The 22,254-nt window shown below is 29.8% G+C and overlaps 5 protein-coding genes across 5 annotated transcripts; 3 read left to right on the top strand and 2 right to left on the bottom strand.

Moving 5' to 3' along the window:
• The first annotated feature begins 4,539 nt into the window (after nt 1-4,539).
• On the top strand, nt 4,540-9,703 carry LOC105617184 (DNA polymerase delta catalytic subunit). Its single transcript, XM_012198748.1, has 13 exons — nt 4,540-4,601; nt 5,006-5,105; nt 5,241-5,352; nt 5,621-5,793; nt 6,078-6,337; nt 6,440-6,666; nt 6,749-6,915; nt 6,995-7,240; nt 7,369-7,671; nt 7,745-8,215; nt 8,316-8,722; nt 8,813-9,466; nt 9,607-9,703. Exons 1-13 carry the CDS (start codon nt 4,540-4,542, stop codon nt 9,701-9,703), a joined length of 3,279 nt encoding a protein of 1,092 aa, XP_012054138.1.
• A 1,062-nt stretch (nt 9,704-10,765) lies between these two features.
• Nucleotides 10,766-12,491, bottom strand: LOC105617336 (ADP-ribosylation factor-like protein 1). Its single transcript, XM_012198898.1, has 5 exons — nt 12,265-12,491; nt 12,011-12,097; nt 11,509-11,625; nt 11,104-11,215; nt 10,766-10,975 (listed from the first exon to the last, which is right to left on the bottom strand). The coding sequence occupies exons 1-5, from the start codon at nt 12,489-12,491 to the stop codon at nt 10,766-10,768; spliced, it is 753 nt and encodes a 250-aa protein (XP_012054288.1).
• Nucleotides 12,492-12,826: 335 nt separating this feature from the next.
• LOC105617183 (signal peptidase complex subunit 3) lies at nt 12,827-14,266 on the top strand. Its single transcript, XM_012198747.1, has 5 exons — nt 12,827-12,969; nt 13,232-13,305; nt 13,766-13,854; nt 13,947-14,050; nt 14,137-14,266. Exons 1-5 carry the CDS (start codon nt 12,827-12,829, stop codon nt 14,264-14,266), a joined length of 540 nt encoding a protein of 179 aa, XP_012054137.1.
• Nucleotides 14,267-14,350: 84 nt separating this feature from the next.
• LOC105617182 (zinc finger protein 330 homolog) lies at nt 14,351-16,675 on the bottom strand. Its single transcript, XM_012198746.1, has 6 exons — nt 16,556-16,675; nt 15,813-15,983; nt 15,495-15,726; nt 15,246-15,410; nt 15,096-15,170; nt 14,351-14,839 (listed from the first exon to the last, which is right to left on the bottom strand). The coding sequence occupies exons 1-6, from the start codon at nt 16,673-16,675 to the stop codon at nt 14,643-14,645; spliced, it is 960 nt and encodes a 319-aa protein (XP_012054136.1). The 3' UTR covers nt 14,351-14,642.
• Nucleotides 16,676-17,008: 333 nt separating this feature from the next.
• Nucleotides 17,009-21,658, top strand: LOC105617180 (helicase POLQ-like). Its single transcript, XM_012198745.1, has 15 exons — nt 17,009-17,792; nt 17,867-18,042; nt 18,228-18,404; nt 18,486-18,582; nt 18,809-19,005; nt 19,083-19,228; nt 19,421-19,655; nt 19,727-19,867; nt 19,943-20,354; nt 20,426-20,583; nt 20,652-20,747; nt 20,826-20,999; nt 21,129-21,242; nt 21,366-21,500; nt 21,566-21,658. Exons 1-15 carry the CDS (start codon nt 17,009-17,011, stop codon nt 21,656-21,658), a joined length of 3,135 nt encoding a protein of 1,044 aa, XP_012054135.1.
• Nucleotides 21,659-22,254: the final 596 nt, after the last annotated feature.

The raw sequence follows: 22,254 nt of genomic DNA, 5'->3' as shown, positions 1-22,254 counted from the left end.
TAATTATATTAAATTAGTATGTCTGTTACTATAAGTTAATTAATTATTATATATATATATATGTACTTATTTATTATNNNTATATATATATATATATATATATATATATATATATATATATATATATATATATGTAAAAATAAGATTAATCAGTTGTATAACATTATTGTAAAGGACAATTTTTTTATTTGTACGCATTCAAAAGATATTTTTTAAAATGTACATATTTTTTTTTTACATCAATTTATATCATATTTAATCTTGGAATTAAATCTTGGGAATGAAATTAAGGAAAATAAATACATAACTTGTTTAATTATAGGTTTTGTTGTATCAAAATATAATTCTTTATTTTTATGTCATGTATATTGTATATGAATATCCTATACTATAATTTTTTTAAAAAGAAATCTGTAGAAATCTTTGTATTTTAAAATTCATAATATTTTGTTTATACGAAAATTTATTTTTTTTACTTCATTATTTATTTCATCAATTTTAATTTAAAAATCAATTTATTTCAATAATTTTTTTATATTTATCAAACTTATTTTTATTAAAATGCAGCTTTGTGTATAAATATTTTTTTTTATTTGTATTGCCAGTAAAGAAAGGAATTTTTGTTGAATATTCTTTTGAATTTAAAAATTTAATCGTTTCTAATAATGTGTGAATCACATAATTCAATAAAATTAATTCATGTTCTCTCTTTCTTACTTTAATTTTATTAATATTATATTTATAACACTAATTCATTATTAAATTCTATTTCATTTTCTTTTTTTATGTGTATATTTGTGTGAATACCCGGGAAAAAATGTTTTATATATATAATATTTTTATATAATTATACATAATTGTATTGTATTATATTTGTATAATTATATATAACTATATGTAACATTATATATAATTATATAAAATATGTTAATTTTTTATATAATTTTATATAATTATATATGAAACATTTTCTTCCGGGTATAAACATAATAGTCTCAAGCACAATAGCATACTAAGACGCTGATCAAATTGACAAATAACGATAGACAAATCCAAGATTAAATATATCATAATTGTTTATAGCTTTAAAGTAATGGATTTATATTTATTTTTATAATATAATGATAGATTTGCTACATTGTTCACAGATTCATTACTTGATAAAATCTTTATTATTCACCCGACTGATGCATAGCAGTAGAGTTATAGTAGAGCTACGTGGCTATATAGTTCTGTAACATACAAACATAAGATCCAAATTAAAATAATGTTTAAAATAATTAATTCAAAAAATATTTTTATACATATTGCATTTTTTAACTATATATTCGTTGAAAAATAATTATACATTTGCTTAAAATTATCTTCATGAAAATGAATTTCTATAATATGTTAGATTAATTCTTTTTCTTCTTCAATTATTATTTTTAGTCATCAAAATAAAACAATCTAATGGAAGAAATGAGACTAATTTTATATGCAAGTAAGCAATAAACCTACTTACCGCAAAGCTGCTCCGAAATCTGTTGCTTTTTCTAAGTCTCCTCCTCCTTCTTCTCCTCCTCCTCCTTCTCCTCCTTCTCCTCCTCCTTCTTCTGTTCACAAAATTGTCAAGCCTGCTTCTCCTCTCTCTTCTCTTCCCATTGCTTACTTTGTGACATGTAGACAGTCTATTGAAATAAATTATTTGTCAAAATTAAGTGCAGTTACAAATAATTACTAAAGATGCGCTCTATTTACAATACTTGTAAATATCATTTATCCTATTTAATATTTGATAGACAACAAGAGTGAACTGATGATTACAATGTATGAGCGTGAAAGCGGAACGCACCCTAAATATTATGTCATATTTTGTTTGTATTATCGATATTAATTATACGTGATACATAATTCATGTTGCGAACAAAAAATAAGAACGCAGAAAATTGTCATTTGATACTTGCGATATTTTACAAATAAAATTTGGACATTGGAATGCATCTAAAATAGCGAAAAATTTCTGGACAATTGACTTTACGCATCAAAGACGAAACACTATTCGACTGCACGAGTATTGTTAAATACTCGAACGAATTATCGATATAAAATATTAATATAAATATTAATATAAATTTTGCTTACCAATTCAAAAAGTCACGCCATTTGAAGCCGTCCATTTCGTATTCGCCGCATTCTGCAAATAAAACATAAATGCAATTATTGTATCGAAGTGATTTCATCTCTTGCGTGATCAATTTCACATGCCAAGAGCGATACGGCGATGTGCCGTCGCGGCATGTTGGCAATGTGTTGTGCGTGTTGTCTTTCTCTTATAACTTATAAGTGAATATTGAATCTGTAATTGCGCTAACACTAAGTATTGCAATAAATGACAAATATAGGTTTAATATAAGTTTTAATTATCATTTGATTGATGCCACTCTCGTCTCTTAATTATATTTGCGTTTCATTTACAGATCGAGATGTGTAAATGAATCATCATAGTTGTAATTAGAATGACGAGATAATTTCGTTTTTGCACGGTTATTTCGCCAAAATCAACGCGAACGACTTGATGTAATGCACTTCTCATTCTTGACGTCGCTTTCATAAATTTTCTGTATTTCATGATATATCTAATGTTTGAAATATGGAAATAACAATCATAAAGTGTATATTATAATATACGCTCGTCTTTTATGATTATTATTTCCATATGCAGATTGATATTCGAAAATCTCATTGTCAATTATTCAAGCGATATACTTTCGGCAAACAAGTTTTGCGAAATACGCGTTCGAACGGATTAATATGCAATTACTGAATCTATAGTCGGTAGTTAAATATCACGTAGAAAAATATACATTCAAATTATACATTCAGGTATTATATAGGTTTTAATTACCATGTTTGATTGCGCATTTCCACTTGTGTGAGAGCCAGTTCGTTCCGCCATGTCTTCCCTATCCGCCGCATTTCGCGAATGAAATGTGAATATCGAAATGGGGAAGCAGCGTCATTTTCCGTGTGCGGTCAACTTCACGCGATGCGAGACGCGACGATACGACACGACGTCGAGCATCTTGATTTTCAATCGAATGAGTATGCGAGAAATATACTTTTGACCGAATAATCACTGCGCTAGTACTATATATATTAGAATCTGCAATACGCGATATTTGTTACGAGAAGTAAAAGCAAAGTTAATTATTACTTTAGTAAAGAAATCCAACGATGAACGAGCCTTTGTGCCGTTTCTCGTCGTTTATGTTCTAAGAGATTCCGTCGTTTTATAATCAACAGAGATTAGAATATGGAGAAAGTCTCAATCGATTCGGAGACAGAGTGAGAACTTTTCCAACGTCGTTTTCAATAGAGATATTCAATAGAGAGTAGAATATGGAGAAAGTGACAATCGATTCGAAGACAGGGTGCGAACTCTTCCAACATTAAAATGACAGGATGTACCTGTTCCCTGCTCGAATCGCAAAAAATGTGAAATTGAGAATTATCGCGATATTTATATGAGCCGTCAAACGCTCATGGGCGAACCCCCACTCGCATGCCAGCCAATCAGCGCGATGCCTCGCTGCTTATTGGATCGCATTAGCTTTCGAATGTGATATATAAACACTACACGCAAGAAATTTCACAATCAGTCTTTTTCGGAATTTAGAGCAGTTCGTCTATAAAGCTAGAGAAGTCTGTACGCATTCGGCAAGCGTTTTTACGATGTATTATGCTTTTACATGTAATATATTTAGTGCATAGTTCGCGTTACGTATACTGTAGAATTTTAAACATAAAAGAGTATTTTGAATATGGAAATTATATTTTTTTCAAAAATTAAAAACCAATTAGAATAAATAAATAAAGACTATCGAAAAAATTATATGAAAGAAAAATCGAACTTATAAAATAATAAACAATTATAAATTGTGAATCATTTCGCGCAAGTATAGAAATATACTTATTACTTAAAGTTCTATAATAAAATTTTAAATCAAAATATCAAATAGCAATACTATTCCAGTTATATATAACTGAGTTTTATTTTATTGTTAGGTATTAAATATAGTATGATAATAATCATTACGCTCACTTGTGTATGAAATGAAAACATTAGATTTTTTGTACAATATAATATATGCAGCATTGGAAAATGAACTTGATGGAATTATATTAAATATATAATTATTTGATTATTAAGTCCGCACTGTTACACTTTAAAGTACATGAAAATATGGAAGAGTATCATCAGAGAGAAACTTGAGAAAAAACATGTTGTAGTTAACATCCACTTCTTCAGAGGCGGTAGTGCGCAGCAGCATTTTGTAGATACAGATTTTGAACCGTCAGTCCTCTCAGGTTTCTCTCTGATGATACTCTTCCATATTTTCATGTACTTTATGTACTTAAAGTGTAATAGTTGTGGACTAATAATCAAATTGCGCGGATTGCGCCACAAAACTATTCCCGCCTTTCTTCGTATAATTGACGAGTTCAGCTTCTTGTATTTTATGTTTCGCATAAGTTTTATATGTCACAACAAAAGACATGAGTAAAGTAAATCGAAAACCATTTTCAGCACCTTCGGCAGCGAAGAAGCCCAAATTTAGGTAATTATTTGTCTTGCTAGTAAAATCTAATGCTTGTTAACCTCTACGTTTCTGTCCACATTGTATTTTTAGCTATTAACAATTCATCATAATACTATTACTATTCATTAATACTTTTTTAATATCATTTAATTGAATAAATATGCTTGCTTTATATCTATTTATCTGAATCTAATATTTAGTATTATTTAAGAAATGTATTTTTCTTTCTATATATACAATAAATTTAAATAAATATTTATTGTTATTTTATGTTTTTAATAAAATTTTGTCTTAAATACAAATTGATTTGTATTTAATTACTATGATTTGAAAAATTACAAAATATTAAATATGTACAGTATCATATTTTTCTTGTGTGATATAATAAATTTAAAAATTTGTATATTAATTTTATCAAATAGAGATGAAGATGAGGAAAAGCCTAGTTCATTTGAGGCAGAACTGGCCATTATGGATCTTGCAGATGAAGATTTTTTAGATGAGACACTGTTAATTGGAGAAGTATGTCTAAATCGTATTTCGTTAATCTAAAATTAATTTTCTATTTAAACGTACCATTTATATCTTTTATGGTATATGTGATAATATGTATACAGATTTATTATTCATTCATTAATAATTTTATTTTATATATAGGGACCTGAACAAGAAAATACATCTGCAAAATGGAGCAGAGCTCCTCCACCGCCTTTGAATCCAAAAATTGATACATTGTCATTTCAACAAATTGAAATTGATCATTATATAGGTAATAGATGTGTTCAAGTTGACAAAGCGGCTAGCCTGCTCGTCAAACAAATGAATATAATTAATTGTTATTTATAGATCCAAGCAATTACATTCAATCCTTCAGCGAGCAGGCTAGCAGCTTTGTCTGGTTTGAATACGCCCAATAATGTATTTTAAGTATATATATATATATATATATATATATATATATATATATATTATATTTAAAAGCACAAGTCTATTAATTAAAAATATATCAGTATTGTAAAATTTATAATTGTACATAGGTAAACCTCTTCCTGGAATGCCAGGTAGTAAAGTAGGACCTGTACCGATAATGAGAATGTTTGGTGTTACGGAACAAGGAAATTCTGTCTGTTGCCATGTCCATGGTTTTTGTCCATATTTATTTGTATCAGCACCATCAAATTTTACAAACGATCACTGCAGGCCATTCAAAGTATGTTTATTTTAATCAAAAACTTGTGTTGATTTGTGTTTTGATAGCGCAGCAGCATTTTGTAGATACAGATTTTGAGTCATCAGTCCTTTCAAGTTTCTCTCTGATAATATTCTTTTCTATTTTCATGTACTTTAAATGTAACAGTTGCAGACTAATAATCAAATTGCATGGATTACGCCACAAAACTATTCCCGCCTTTCTTCATATGATTGAGGAGCTCAGCTTCTTGTATTTTGTGTTTCGCATAAGAAATAATTAACTCCAGAATTTCTTGAATATAGGAGGCTCTTAATCAAGCTGTAAAGAAGGATATGAAATCAAATCCAAATAATATACAAGATGCTATCCTAGCAGTCGAGTTAGTCCATAAACAATCGATGTATGGATATGGAGGAAATGATAAGTTGCCATTTTTGAAAATTACAGTGGCAGTCCCAAAATTGATAGCACCTTGTAAAAGATTATTAGAACAAGGCACAGTGTATACTGCATTCAATTATCATTATAGAGCGTTTGAGAGTAACATCGATTTTGATATCAGGTAGTGTAGACATATAACATTATGTATTATTATTTATATATGTTACATTTTTATCAAAATTACAACATTAATTTTTTTTATATTTGATTATTTAAATGCAAGATTCATGGTTGATACGTCAGTAGTTGGTTGTTCTTGGATTGAATTATTACCAGGAAGCTGGAAATTACGTGGCCAGTATGGACACATGTTGGAATTAACTACACGATGTCAATTGGAAGTGGATGTTGCATGGGATGTTTTTGTAACTCATGCACCGGAAGGGGAATGGTCAAAAATAGCTCCATTCAGAATTCTTAGTTTTGATATTGAATGCGCTGGACGCGAAGGTAATTATTGTCATTGCTTTTTCTCTTTTAAATTTGATGTTTTTTTATTATACATGAATTTAATTATAAATCCTTTCTGCAGGTATCTTCCCGGAAGCAAAACATGATCCTGTGATACAAATTGCTAATATGGTCATAAGACAGGGCGAGTCTGAACCATTTTTAAGAAATATTTTCACTCTTGATACTTGCGCGCCTATCGTCGGTTGCCAAGTTCTGAGCTTTGAAAAAGAAAGTTTAATGTTAGAGGTAAGTTAATTAAATCGTAGGGAAAGTATCCAGTATGTGATCAATTGTCTATATTAATGATATTATTTTATTTTGCAAGAAATGGGCTGATTTTGTGCGACAATTAGATCCTGACATTTTCACAGGGTATAACATAAATAATTTTGATTTTCCATACTTAATTAATCGTGCGCAACATCTCAATGTTAAAAACTTCAACTTTCTTGGTCGAATAAAAAATATAAAGTCTGTAATCAAGGATCATGTACTACAAAGTAAACAGCTGGGTCGTCGTGAGAATAAATCGATTAATTTTGAAGGAAGAGTTCCGTTTGACTTATTGCTAGTAAGAAAATTTATGTAATGTATTCTTTATATATATATACATATATATATTTATATATTTTATTAAAGCTGTGATATACATATATATATATATATATATATATATATATATATATATGTACTTTTCAGGTATTGGTTCGAGATTATAAACTGAGGTCTTATACCCTAAATGCAGTATCATACCATTTTCTTCAAGAACAAAAAGAAGACGTCCAGCATAAGGATATTACGGGATTACAAAACGGAAATGCACAGACACGTCGACGTCTCGCTGTATACTGTTTGAAGGACGCATACTTACCACTTAGATTATTAGATAAATTAATGTGTATTATTATCTACATGGAAATGGCAAGAGTAACAGGAGTGTCCATTTCTAGCTTATTGACTCGCGGGCAACAAATCAAAATTGTTTCTCAACTTTTACGTAAGGTAATAAATTTTCATAATTACAGAAAGAAATAACTATTTGATATTGGCAATTAAGTATATCTATTAACATCAGACTAAAGAAAACGATTACTTGATGCCAGTACATCAAGGCCATGGTACCGACGAACAATTCGAAGGAGCGACTGTCATTGAACCTAAGCGTGGCTACTACAATGATCCGATTGCTACCTTAGATTTCAGTTCCTTATATCCTAGCATTATTATGGCACACAACTTATGTTATACGACATTATTAACTATTGCTAAAAAGAAGGAGCTCAATATTCAGGAGGATCAGATTACCACAACTCCTAGTAAATCATTATTCATTAAAAATAGTATAAGGAAAGGAATTCTTCCGGAGATTTTGGAGAATCTATTGGCGGCTAGAAAAAAAGCAAAAGCAGAATTAAAACAAGAAACTGATCCTTTAAAGCAAAAAGTACTCGATGGCAGACAATACGCCTTGAAAGTGTCGGCGAATTCCGTATATGGCTTCACAGGTGCGCAGATGGGAAAATTACCATGCTTGGAAATATCTGCTGTAAGTTCTCGATATTCTCAAAACATTGAATGAAAAGAGCATTGCAAAATATATCATAAAAAATACAAAATATTCATAAATGTAATATAATAAATTGCAGAGCGTTACAGCTTATGGACGTACTATGATAGAGCAAACAAAGCAAGAAGTGGAGGATCACTTTCGAATAGAAAATGGATACAAAAACGATGCGTTAGTCATATATGGTGACACTGATTCCGTGATGGTTAAGTTTGGCGTGAAAGATATAGAAGATGCAATGAAACTCGGTAAAGAAGCGGCCGATTACGTGACATCTAAATTTATTAAGCCTATAAAGCTGGAGTTTGAGAAAGTGTATTTTCCGTATCTTTTAATCAACAAAAAACGTTATGCTGGTCTGTATTTTACGAAACCTGATAAATATGACAAAATGGATTGTAAAGGTCTCGAAACGGTGCGCCGAGATAATTGTCCATTGGTAGCGAATATGATGAATACTTGTTTGCAAATATTGCTTATCGAAAGGTACATTATTTTTTCTTCACTCTTTATCTAATCTCGTATATTTATATTATATAGATAAGTAATAAATAATATAATATTATATATACATAGAAATCCACATGCTGCTGTAGATTATGCCAAACAAATTATTAGCGATCTTTTGTGTAATCGTATCGATCTATCTCAATTAGTCATCACGAAGGAACTGACAAAGACAGATTATGCGGCAAAACAAGCGCATGTTGAACTGGCGACAAAGATGAAGAAACGAGACGCTGGAAATGCACCGAAACTTGGTGACCGAGTGGCATACGTGTTCATAAGCGCAGCTAAAGGCACACCGGCATATCAAAAAGCGGAAGATCCCGTGTATGCACTGCAGAATAGTATTCCGATAGATACAAACTATTATCTGGAGAATCAATTGGCGAAACCTCTTGTACGTATCTTTGAACCTATCCTCGGCGACAAGGCCGAGTCGCTTCTCCTGAAAGGAGATCATACGCGTACGAGATGCATCGCTACCTCACAAGTTGGAGCCCTCGCGGCTTTCACACGTAAAAAAGAGACGTGTTTAGGCTGTAAAGCTGTTTTACCACCTGACAGAGAAGACAAGGCAGTATGCAAACATTGCGAACCTCAAGAGGCTGAACTGTTTCATAATGAGTTGCAGGCTCAACACAAACTGGAAGAAAAGTTTTCCAGATTGTGGGCGGAATGCCAAAGATGTCAAGGAAGTCTCCATCAAGAAGTTATATGCTCTAAGTTAGTATTGTATTAATTAATATAGAATACTCTTTCCAAATAAAGATATGTTCTTATATATATTAACTGAGTTAATATTTACATGTAAAAAATAAATATGAATAACATTCCAAAATAATTATTTTCAAATATATTTTCAGCCGTGACTGTCCAATATTTTACATGAGGGTGAAATCTCGATTAGACATGGATGCGAAAATCAAACGAATTAAAAGATTTGGCGCACTGGAATGGTAGTAAAAATCGCACATCGTATAGGTAGGTTCATTTTATAAAAGCTATTACCTACTACAAACGAAATTACCATTATTTATATATAATGAATTTAATTTGAATATCTATTCGAACTATTATGAAATATTTATGTATTTCTTATAAATTATTAAAATTTAGTCGGTTACTCAGAAAGTATAAATACATATTGGGAAACATATTAAAAATTATCAACCGATCTATTATTTGATTTTAATTGCTGCTAATCGGTCAAAATGATCTCAATACGAATATAAAAATTATCTCACATCAGTTAAACTAAAATTTAACTCAAGATAAAATTTCTATGTACTTAAAATCATTCCTAACACTAACATGATTCTTTCGCGACACAGAATTTTATTTCGTTTATATTGTGTAACAATTTTTATAAATGCTAGTATAATGTTGCACTTGTATCCTATCCACTTTGAGTTTCATTTTAAATTTGTTTTACTCATATTGAAAAAAAATTTTACATAATAATTTAAAGTACAATAAAGACAGTGGTATTATGCATAGATACGATTTAAATGTTTGGAGTATTCTTGTTTTACGAGTTTGAACTTTTTTCGAAAATTTATTCTTGTTTGTCTAGTGATCGAGTTGTATATTTGATAGCAATATATTGTACTTGTATTCTCATTACAATTTTATAATTCCATATAAAGTTCAATTATCATGAATATTAAATGAATAGCGAGTTATTTTGAAATTGTTTAATAAATGTTACGCGTAACAATAATAATAATACGAAATAGTTATTAGTGCAAAAGATTCTAAGTTGAAAGAATTCTCTAAGTTTATTATCTTAAATATAGAAAGATAAAATGATCCCCTTATTGTTATATATTTCAGCCGTTATGAAAAAGTACTGCGATTCCTCAAATATTCTTGCTCTGTAAAGGAAATATTTAAAATACAATAATTACAATAAATAAACAAAATCACGTGTCCGGTGACAACCTGACGACACATTTAGAGCGACAGTCGTGTGACTAGTCCTCTTGTAAGGCTCAAATATAAATAACTGTGACATAATATTGATCATTTTCTACTCTGTAGCGCATTCGACAACCAGTCCATGGCTTGATCAAGCCCTTCACCCTTCGTCGCGGAAGTTTTAAATATTTGGAAGGTTCTGTTTTTAAGAGCGTCCAATCCAAGCGCTTGATGGACCTCCGCGACACTAAGGCATCCTGCCATATCCTGTTTATTCGCTAGTACCACCAAGATCGCGCCTTGTAACTCTTCTTCCTGTTTAAATACAAAATACATTTTAAATTACTTATTTTTTTTAAAAACAAATTAATGTAAAATAATAGAAAAAATAAAAATTTTTATTTAAAAAGTACTATAATTATTAATTCAAAAAGTAATATTACTTGTAACATGAGAATTAATTCATCCTTTGATATGCCTATTCTATCTCTGTCTGCCGAATCTACCACGTAAATTATCGCATCTGTATTGGAATAGTAACACCTCCAGTATGGTCTAAAAGTATAAATATATTTATTTAAAATATTTTGAATTACAATGATATGTACTAAAGTTGATAATTCAAGACATTAACTTAACATGCATCGATATTCATGCATGTACCTTGCTTTCTTTTCTTTAATGGAAATTGAAAAAAGAAGACACAATAGTCATAAATGCTAACATACATCAAGTAGATATATAATATTAAATCTTGGATAGCACTGATACATGTGTATGAGTTATTGAAATTTAGGATAAAAAAATAGTTCTAAATTTTAAAACCAACTTTCACAAGTTTGACATACCGTATACTCGTTTGACCACCGAGATCCCAGACTTGAAATTTTAAATTTTTGTAAGTAACTTGTTCTACATTGAACCCTATGGTTGGTATTGTAGTTACCACTTCGCCAACCTGTAACCTAATAAACAATCAATTAAAGAACTTTGCTTATAGTAATTTTATAGTTGAAATTTTATATGAATAAATATATATATATATATAAATATATATATTTTTTTTCATCATTGTAGAATTACTACTTTTATATTTATATCATAGAATTATAAAGTATAAATTATATTAAATTATATTATTTATGATATTCATAATATTAATGTGTAATTATACAGCAAATAAGAAATAAATTATGTTTAAAATGCCGAAGATGTAAGAATTCAATTTAATCATAAGATAAAAAGATCCAAAATATAAAAAAAACTTCAAAAAAGTTAGTAGTAATTAGATGCACTATGTAAACACAAATGACAGCTAGTCATCGAGATAACGAGACTGTCAATGCAAACCTGTACAAAATCGTGGTTTTGCCGGCGCCGTCCAGGCCTAGGATCAGGATCCGCATCTCGCGGCTACCGAGCAGGTTACGAAAGTAGCTGAGCAACCCACCTGTAAGGAGATATCGTCAGAATCTCGCGTAAGAAACCGTAAGGAAAACTACCTCGATAATCGGAGTTGCGTGCGATATTCAGTTCCTTTTTTTTTTTTTTTTTTAAGAATAAATACATGGCACAGAGCGAGAAATCGCTCGTTGTTGACTCACCCATGCTGACGTATCGTTAACTCCGAGTCATACAGGACTGTCCGATGTTTATTGTCAAACTTGATAACCATAAACGTGTCCAAATAACCGGGCCGCGCCAACCCTCCCTCGCTCTGCTGCATCCACGGTATACGACCTACTTCAGTCTTCAGTCTGCTCGCTGTCAGGGCCGCCAACGTGCCACGCGGAAAATTGAGATTTCGAAAGTCACTAATCAGCCGGCTCATCGCGCAGGGATTCGCGAACGGTCATTGCACTTTTTTTAACCAATTTAGTGCGTTCCAAAATTCATCGAGAAAAAATTATTTTAACCTTCCGTCGGTGCATCTTTTAATTCTCCCTCGCAAACGCGAGCACACCACTTGGCATACGACGTATGGATCCATTTACGAACGTAAACCGGTGACCGTGCACGTTAAACAGTAAACTGGTGACGTTGAAAGTTCCAATCGGGGAAACAATGCGCGTTAGTTAGAAATTCGTTGATCTACAGCTGTATTGATTGAGTTGCTTTAATTTAATAGGAACGCCATAATTATTGACGATTATTGACGGCACAATAATGCACACGTTCCTAACACGAGGAAATGCTATCTTGGCATATACGTTAAGCGTTTCGGCCTGCCTCACATTTTGCTGTTTTCTCTCGACAGTTTTTATTGATTACAGAGCGAACGCTACGTTAAATACAGTTAAAGTTGTCGTGTAAGTATCAAATGTGAATGTATAAATATGATGTGTCATACAATTTATATTACACAGTTCATTTCATTTCAATTAAATCACACTTATGTTTTTGTCAAAAGGATCCATATTGTATTTGTGAATCGTACTGTGCAAGAAAATAAATTTTTCTACATTGTCTTAAATATACAAATATTGAGAAACTAATATATCAAGATTAATGCATGTTACATATAATTTTCCATATTTGCAATTGCTGTAGTAAACTCACTTTATTTTACAGAAAAAATGTACCAGATTACAGTGCATCGAGAGAAAAGAACGACTTGGGTTACTTGACTTTTGATTTACAAACTGATATCCTTTTCACACATAGTATTGTATAAGTGTCTATTATTAATTATTTTATTTATATGAATTCAATCTAAATTATATAATATCTAATCATCTTATGTAATTTACATAAAAATAGTTCAGCATTGATAAAGATAATTACTTATACCTCATCTAGATTTCTAATAATGTATTCGATTTACTGAGGATCCAACTCCAAGTCAATGGTCTGTTTTGTTTAGCTGCAAAAGAAGAGTTAAAATATGCAAGAAACGCAGCTAAAAAGAATAGACTTTGACTTGAAGTCAGATCAAGTCAGTAAATCGAATACATTATAATTTTATAAAAAAAGTATCATGAGTGAAGATAACTTATTTTGTTCTGTAAAATAACATATTTTATATACTGAGAGAATCATGTTCAACTTTCTATTGTTTTTTTAATTCATATATTTTAAATTATATTTACCTTATAAAACTTTTACATCTTACTCCATTGTTTAATTGGAATGTTAAGCAATTATTCTTATACCTCACAGCAGAATATCAGACAGAAAATAATGAATTTAATCAAGTATGTCTTTATTTAATCAACTTTAATTTACAATATGTTCTCCTTTTTTTTAATATAAATTTATTTTAAATAAAATTTATATGTGTTGACAGGTAGTATTATGGGATAAAATAGTTCTTCGTGGAGATAATGCTGTTCTAGATTTCAAAAATATGAATACGAAATATTACTTTTGGGATGATGGCAAAGGTCTCAGGTAGAGTTGATTATTGTGACAGCAAAGTTTTTCTGCAATTTTTGTTAATACACAGCAAATACGTTTTTTGCTTTTCATTTTTACAGGGGAAATAAGAATGTAACGTTAACATTGTCCTGGAACATTATTCCAAACGCTGGATTGTTACCTAGTGTTAATGCTCTTGGTTCTCATACTTTTGCATTCCCGCCTGAATACACAACATTACGCGTATAACGTATATTTAAATGTATATGTGTTACGATTGTATAATATGATTTTGTAAGACTCTTATTTAAATTGCATAAAATTCATGTACAATAAACAACGTTTATTTCTTCACGGTCATTTCTTTATTATATTCAACATTATATTTGCTCTCAATTCGTTTGTTATTACTATACTTGTTTAAAATGGATTATCAAATTTAAATATTGTGCATATTAAATGTATGTATACTTAGGAATTGGAAATCAATTTATATTTTACAAAATATTGAAATTGTCCCTCTTTTTGAATTCTTATACTTCTTTTCGCATATTGTGCGTGATTTAACTTAATAATTGATATTTCATTTTCAATTATATATTTTATTTTGCACTGTAAATAAATGCTAAGCTTTATTTTTACTATTCTCTGGAATTTCTTGCATTGTGGTATCTTTCTTTTCTTCGTCCGTACTTGTGGATTCATCATCATCGTCTTCTATGTCATCCTCATCATCATCTTCATCATCATCATCATCATCATAATCATCATCATCTTCATTGTCATTGTAGCTAACAGTTCCATAACAAGACTCCTGATTTCCTGCTGAACAAAGAAAATCTTTTCTCAAAGATATAAAAAAATGAAAACAAATTATTCCTAATTTTTTTAGGATCTTGAATGCTCATTTCTATCAATGCAGATTAACTTTAATCTCAATTTGAATTACTTTATCTTTCTCTAATAACTAAAACTAAAAAAGAATAAAAAGTAAGTCAAAGTTCATCATTGACAGAAGATTATCTTTACATTGATAGAAATGAACATAAATTTTCATTAAAAAAGAATCTTGGTTTACCATAATTATATCCGTTTTCATCATCAGATTCAGATGGACCACCTTGATTTTGTCTACCAAACTTGTGATTTCTCGCTATAAAAGAAATTCGAATAAATCAAATAAACTTAATATAACAAATTTTATAATAATATACACGTAAATGCTTACTAGACATGCTTAGATCCTTAGTCTGTGATGTTTCATAGCTGCACTTTGGACAAGGAATAGGTTTGTTCTTTTCATATTTAAAGCCTTTTCTACGAACGTGATCTTCACAATAACATGTCTTACATCTAAGACAAGAGTATTGTCCCAAACGATTACATGATTGGCCTGGAAATTTTAATTTACGTTAAAATACAATTGGAAATTAAATAAGAATGCAATGTCCCTTATATATTATATATCGCCTATTACATTTGAAACTTTCTGCTTCCAATACTTGGCACGATGCTTGATGCTCAAATTGATCATCCTCACATAAAAAGCAACCACAGAATGAACACTTGAATATTCTTCCTCCATGATCCCAAACGCCTCTCTCGCATTCCTGACAAATGGCGTCCATCAATGGACAGATACAAGCGTGACTAGTGAGACAACGTCTTCCATGACATACCCAAGCTTCGCAATGATCGCATATAGCTCCCTAAAACATTTTATTTGTGAGAGATAGCATATCCCAATAAATATTTAAAAAGATAGCTCTATAATATAATAAATAGATTTACTTGCCACCATTCCTAATCCTGTGGTGAAGATTCCAGGATGACGTACCACGCAATCTCCTGTCTTCAGCATGCATTTAATCTTGCCACAATGCGCACATATGGGTAATCGCTGTAGACTCTGACAGAAATAACAAAAGGCACGACTCTTTTGCTTCTTGTTGCATTTGTCACATTCCTATGAGATAAAATAATATTAGAATCATGAAGTAGATTATTTTAAGGTTTGTTTTTTATTACTGAACTGCATACAGAAACTTCACTCACATATACCCAGTATTATTTTATCCTTGTTTAACATTTGGACTATATACTTCAAAATCTCTCTGAGGAAAATTTTATTTGATACAATATAAAGTTTTTTTTACTAGGGTTACTGGTTAAAGTATATACACTTTCAGAGCTTAAAATGAGATAGATACATGTATGATATTTGACAAAAGCAAGAGAGTTCTAGTACACAATCTAGTACAAGAACAAAAAACAGATCTCTAGTACATGCGTTACTTGTACTATATATTTTTCAAATAAAATTTTCCTTGGAGAGGACGTTTTGGAATGTAGCCTTTGTGAACAACAAGGATAAAATGATAATACCTTGAATTTGTGATCACACTCTTGTACTAGACTTGCAACTTTCATTTTCACTCTCTCCCAATTTCAAGCATATACCTAATTAATCTAATTTCACTTTAAATACAACTGTAATAATTTAACTATAAATAACAATTACAATCGAGAAATACTCACCATTACGGAGTTGCAAGGAAATTTGGCCAGGTCAATCTGCTCCTTGGCAGCTCTGATCTCCTTCTGCCGAAGTTTCTGCTTTTCTGCCTTCTTCCTCTGCCCAGTTTTCTTCTTCGGCATTTTGTTCTGTAAACGGGATGCGTACCCGACCTTTCCGGCTTTTGAAATTACAAGAAGTGCATATAAATCACTCAAAGTCGCGAGAGATTGCAACAGGTTATGGTTTTGAACGCACACCACGGAGAGCGGAATATGGACATCATTACGAGAGTCAAGTGATCGATATTACGATATTTGAACTGTGACAGCTGTTTGATCAGAAGGGTTATTTTTTAGAGTTGCTGTCTGATATTGTACTACAAGGTATAAAATTAATTATTTAGCATTTCATTTAATGGAATGAGATACTATGAATATAAATAAGAAAATTCTCTTTCAGAATTAATTTGTTAAATGGAAGCATTGAATGATGGTAAAGAAAACCGCCTAATATCATTGAATAACAATGGAAGGTCTAAGTCGCCGTGTGCCATTGAGTCCCTGTTACTGCTAGATAATACATTATTATGTAATATAGAACCTGACAATGGATTATACGTTTCAGTAGATACTCGCCAGTCCTTCCAAGAACACAATGAGACGGCACAAGTTTCCAAAGAGTCGTTGCAAAGCGTTGCAACCAATGCAACAGCTAGCTCCAAAATATCATTCAGCGTGTCTCCTAACGTGAATGAATGGCAGGACAAAACCTTAATGAATCAAATATTTGCTCAATTTGATTCACAGAATGAGGAAGAAATTAATTCAGAGAGTTGCAATAATATAAGCAATTATGATATATTTGATACATTTTACAAAGAGGATACAAGGTTTGACTTAAACAATGTAAATCAAAATGTGGAAAAAGCAGATCAATTGCATAAAAATGTATTACATCAAGATAAATTAATGGATGCATCGTATCCGTATTTGCATATCACAAACTTTGGTGACGATACTTTGAAAGATAATGATTTTAAAAAGGATGATAAAGATAGTTCACCAATTTTAAAAACTAAATCTAGATCCTTAAATGAATGTAAAAGCTTAAAAAAAAAACTACGTTTTTCTAATGATGTATTAATACCAAAAGAGGCAAAAAATGAAACAAATTCCACAAATTGTTCTTCATTTTACGGTTTATCAGATACTGTGAAAAAATTGATACAAGAAGTCAAGGGAATTTGTGAATTATATCGTAAGTTCACAATAATATATAAGTCGAATTTATAAGAAATAAGAATGATTTTTAATGTTAATTATTTTATACAGAATGGCAAGACGAATTATTAAAATTGGCTATTAAAACCAAAAAGAATTTAATTTATGCTCTGCCAACAAGTGGCGGCAAAACTTTGGTTGCAGAGATATTAATGTTCAGAGAGATTATATGTAACAAAAAAAATGCCATTTTTATACTTCCATATGTGGCCTTGGTACAGGAAAAGGCATGCCACTTTGAAATTGATATATTAGAAAAAGCGATTGTGTGATATATTAATTGCAGTATATTAATATAATATATATATATATATATATATATACATATATATATATAATAAATAAAATACAATATATAAATGTGTATATATATATATATATATTAATTGAGCTCATAAATTTATACATGCAGGTTCAATCAATGGCTATATTAGCATTAAAATTAGGTTTTTTAATCGAAGAATATGCTAGTACAAAAGGACGTTATCCACCAATTAAACGGCGAAGGAAAAACAGTCTTTACATATGTACCATAGAGAAAGCATTAGGACTTGTAAATAGTTTAATAGAAACGAAACGCTTAACTGAAGTAAGCTGAAATATTAATAACTAATTATTGCAGTTATATATTATATAGGTTGTATTATTGTAATGCAGAAAAAAATTTTAGATTGGTATTATAGTTGTTGATGAATTACATCTGCTTGGAGAATCTGGAAGAGGAGCCACGTTAGAAGGGCTACTCACAAAAATAATGTTCTTCAGTGGTAATTACAGATATTTAAGTGAAATTATTTAGGAATTCGATTGTATATCATAACTTAATCGAAAATTACAAAAATGAATTTATTAGAATATTTATAATTCCATTGATCAACATCTTTAATGAATTTGCTCTCTTTTATTTTCATTAAGTGTGATACACAATTGAATCCTAGGAAATACAAATATTTTTTAAAAATTGTTTTTTAATGAAATATCTATTTTTTATAGATATAATACGCTTAATTGGGATGAGCGCGACGATAGGTAATTTAAAAGAAATCGCGCAATTTCTTAACGCAGATACATACTCTCAAAACTTTCGACCAGTTAAAATAACAGAATATGTAAAATGTGAAAATGATATGTGGGTAATTAACTTGAATAATGAAGAATTATTGATAGATATGAGCACCAATGATTACAAGGTGATATAATCAAAAGTTTTACTTTACAAGATCTTTGCATAAAAGATAATGTCAAATAATATAATTTTATTATCAAGTACTCAGATGATGTAGCAATACTAGATCCAGACAGAATTGGAGGTTTGATAATGGAAGTAGTGCCAAATGATTCCTGCCTTATATTCTGCTCAAGTCGTAAAAATTGTGAGAATCTGGCTTTATTATTAACCAAAATTTTATCTAAGTAAGACTTTATCATGTTTATTTTAAATTTTTCTTATAAGTATGTATTGTATTAACTTAAGGAAGATGACGTTTTAATGATGTATCTTATTGACGTTATGGACATTATTTGATGACTTTTATTTTTTTGACATCACCTTGTAAGTTAAAAAATATATAGCGTATTATAAATATCCAAATTTCATTATTTTAGGGATTTATATAATTACAAAGTAAACGAAAAGATGAGCTTGTTAAATGCACTTAAAACTGAAGAAGGATTATGCTCTATTTTGCAAAAAACTATCAAACTTGGCATAGCCTACCATCATTCTGGACTTACGTCCGAAGAACGGCGCTTAATAGAGGATGCTTTTAGAGAAAGTACTCTATGTGTAATATGTTGCACGTCGACTTTAGCGGCTGGTATCAATTTGCCAGCAAGGAGGGTAATTAAATCATTAATAATAATAATGTATGGCTAATTATTACAGCTGTTAATAATATTGTCTTTTATTAGGTAATACTACGTAGTCCTTATGTTGGTAATCAGTTTTTAAATTTAAGTAGATACAAACAAATGATTGGTCGAGCAGGTCGTGCTGGTATGGGAGTTTTAGGAGAAAGTATACTTATCTGTAAAAAGTCCGAGATCAGTAAAGTAAGAATTTGTAAAATAGACTAAAATTAAAGTATATTAATTATTTTAAAAACTAAAACATAACTTACATTATAGGTAAAAGATCTCTTGACTTCTCAAATGGACGACTCGCTGAGCAGTTTATACATAGAAAATAACAAGGGATTGAACAATCTGATTCTAAGTGCAATACAATTAAACATAGCGTCAACTAGATCTGAATTGCATAAATTAACAACTGCAACATTACTCAGTATTCAACAAAATAGAATAGGCGTTAATCTAAAAACAATAACAGATGAAACAATAACAGCATTATTAAAATGTGGTATAATAAAAGTAAAGAGCAAAGATAGTAATACTGGTAATCCTAATGTAACTGTGGTCATTCCATCTCAAACATCAACGTGTAAGAAGAATTTGTCAATTAAAAAGGGAGTAAAAACAGTCACGTTTACAAGTGAAACTGAGTTTCAGCTTTGTGATTTGGGACAAGCTGCAATGAAAGGTAACAAGTTTTTATTTATTTTTGATATATTCAAACATCTTCATAATATACTTCATAAAGATTCGTTGCAGGGCCGATTGATTTAAAAACTGCATATACATTGTATGAGGATTTAAAAACAGCTCAGAAACATTTAATATTAATTGATAATCTACATCTTTTATATCTTGTCACACCTTATGATAGTATATCTCAAATCACTCCCATCGGCAGTATTTATTATGATGTGGTAATATTATCTGTGTTTTTATATATCAATATTGTAAGTATTGCCATAAATGTTTTATATTGTTCAAGATAATGGAGTTAACTGAAAGTCAAATGCAAGTTGCTAGACTTCTTGGAATAACAGAAGCTGCGGCTAATAAAATACGTGATGGTATAATACCTAAGGTCAGTTTATTATCAAATAAGTGAAATTATACTTAAACGCACTATTTTATTTAGAAAAGAAAATTTAATTTTCTATAGTTTATCGAGAAGAGGGTAGTTCACAGATTTTATGTGACACTAATAGTACATGAATTATGGAATCATCATACAGTTTATTCTGTTGCTGAGAAATATCAAGTTAATAGAGGTATTATACAAAGTCTTTTAAATACGGTTTCAATGTTCGCATCTTCTGTAGTCAGATTTTGTCAGGTAAATAAATGATGAATGAATTATTAGCTTAATGCTTATAATATGATGAGAGAATATAATATAATAGAAAAATTTAAATTATATATAAATTATCAATCTTAAAAAATATATCAATCTTTTATATTATAGGAATTACCTGAGTTTTGGGCATTTACTGAAATGTTAAATACATTCAGTAAAAAACTATCTTATTGTTGTCCATTAGAACTAGAAAAATTGATGGAACTTCCATCAGTTAAAATAGTAAGCTAATTATTATTATTATTAGTACATTACGTTCAAGTTTAAAGATCAAATGATCTATACACATACGCATGCACGCATGCACGCGTGCACTACCTATCATTTTATCATTCTTTATTACAGGGTAGAGCTCGTCAATTGTACAAAGCCGGTTATAAAACTTTACAATCTATAGCGAAAGCCGATTCTAAGGAAATTAAGAAAAATATTCCATATTTAAGTAATAAAATAGTCACGCAAATTATAGCTGCTGCAAAAGTAAGTCATATAATCTATAAGAAAATACTTACTACTTTTATGTTCTTCTTACTTATAAATTACAGCTTTTAATATTGCAAAGAGCAGAAGATTTAAAAGATGAGCGTGAAGACATTTTGGATGGTATAGATATAAGTCAAATAGAAATAGGGATGTAAATAAGATAAATTCAAATTATAAATATAAGTCAAATAGAAAGTATGTAGATAAATAAGTATGTAGATAAGATAAAATTTTTCTAATAAGACTGTTCAGTTTGGATGTAAGCTGCTACTTTTTTTCTGCATATAATGAATAATAAGGATAGAATGAAATACATCTAAACAAACGCAATTGTCCAAAATTGTTTCTAAATGAGATTTATAAGTCTTTATTAATTTTTGAATATTTTTATTAATTAGAGATTTGATTAGGTTAAATTATAAAATTTGGTATATCAATGTCGATAGGAGTGCTAATGTAGCGGTATTTATATAAAATGGGGATCCATATGATATAGATATCCATGCGATGTGTTCAATCACTCGCATGATCTGGATATTCTTATGACGTAATTATATTATTAAAAATATCAATTTTTATTCTTGAATGTACATAAAATTTATAATTGAAACGATAAAAAACTGTGTAGACTTACATTGACAATAAATAAAATTGATTTAACTTTCTTTTTATAATTTAAAGATACTTCAAATTTTTAAACAGTAGTGTATATTATATATATATATATATATATATATATATATATATATAT

This window comes from Atta cephalotes (genome assembly GCF_000143395.1).
Source record: "Atta cephalotes unplaced genomic scaffold scaffold00012, whole genome shotgun sequence".
NCBI classification, from domain to species: Eukaryota; Metazoa; Arthropoda; class Insecta; order Hymenoptera; family Formicidae; genus Atta; species Atta cephalotes.
This window is presented reverse-complemented; position numbering and strand designations above follow the sequence as displayed.

Coding starts and splice junctions, on each gene's coding strand:
- LOC105617184 (XM_012198748.1), top strand. CDS start 4,540: ATGAGTAAAGTAAATCGAAAACCATTTTCAGCACCTTCGGCAGCGAAG. Junction 4,602..5,005: donor GCGAAGAAGCCCAAATTTAG/GTAATTATTTGT, acceptor TTTATCAAATAG/AGATGAAGATGAGGAAAAGC. Junction 9,467..9,606: donor CAAGAAGTTATATGCTCTAA/GTTAGTATTGTA, acceptor ATATATTTTCAG/CCGTGACTGTCCAATATTTT.
- LOC105617336 (XM_012198898.1), bottom strand. CDS start 12,491: ATGAGCCGGCTGATTAGTGACTTTCGAAATCTCAATTTTCCGCGTGGC. Junction 12,098..12,264: donor TTAACGATACGTCAGCATGG/GTGAGTCAACAA, acceptor TGGGTTGCTCAG/CTACTTTCGTAACCTGCTCG. Junction 11,216..11,508: donor GGTGGTCAAACGAGTATACG/GTATGTCAAACT, acceptor TTATACTTTTAG/ACCATACTGGAGGTGTTACT.
- LOC105617183 (XM_012198747.1), top strand. CDS start 12,827: ATGCACACGTTCCTAACACGAGGAAATGCTATCTTGGCATATACGTTA. Junction 12,970..13,231: donor AATACAGTTAAAGTTGTCGT/GTAAGTATCAAA, acceptor TTTATTTTACAG/AAAAAATGTACCAGATTACA. Junction 14,051..14,136: donor GATGATGGCAAAGGTCTCAG/GTAGAGTTGATT, acceptor TCATTTTTACAG/GGGAAATAAGAATGTAACGT.
- LOC105617182 (XM_012198746.1), bottom strand. CDS start 16,675: ATGCCGAAGAAGAAAACTGGGCAGAGGAAGAAGGCAGAAAAGCAGAAA. Junction 15,984..16,555: donor TTCCTTGCAACTCCGTAATG/GTGAGTATTTCT, acceptor TTTATCTCATAG/GAATGTGACAAATGCAACAA. Junction 14,840..15,095: donor TGAAAACGGATATAATTATG/GTAAACCAAGAT, acceptor TTTGTTCAGCAG/GAAATCAGGAGTCTTGTTAT.
- LOC105617180 (XM_012198745.1), top strand. CDS start 17,009: ATGGAAGCATTGAATGATGGTAAAGAAAACCGCCTAATATCATTGAAT. Junction 20,584..20,651: donor GCAGTATTTATTATGATGTG/GTAATATTATCT, acceptor ATATTGTTCAAG/ATAATGGAGTTAACTGAAAG. Junction 21,243..21,365: donor AACTTCCATCAGTTAAAATA/GTAAGCTAATTA, acceptor TCTTTATTACAG/GGTAGAGCTCGTCAATTGTA.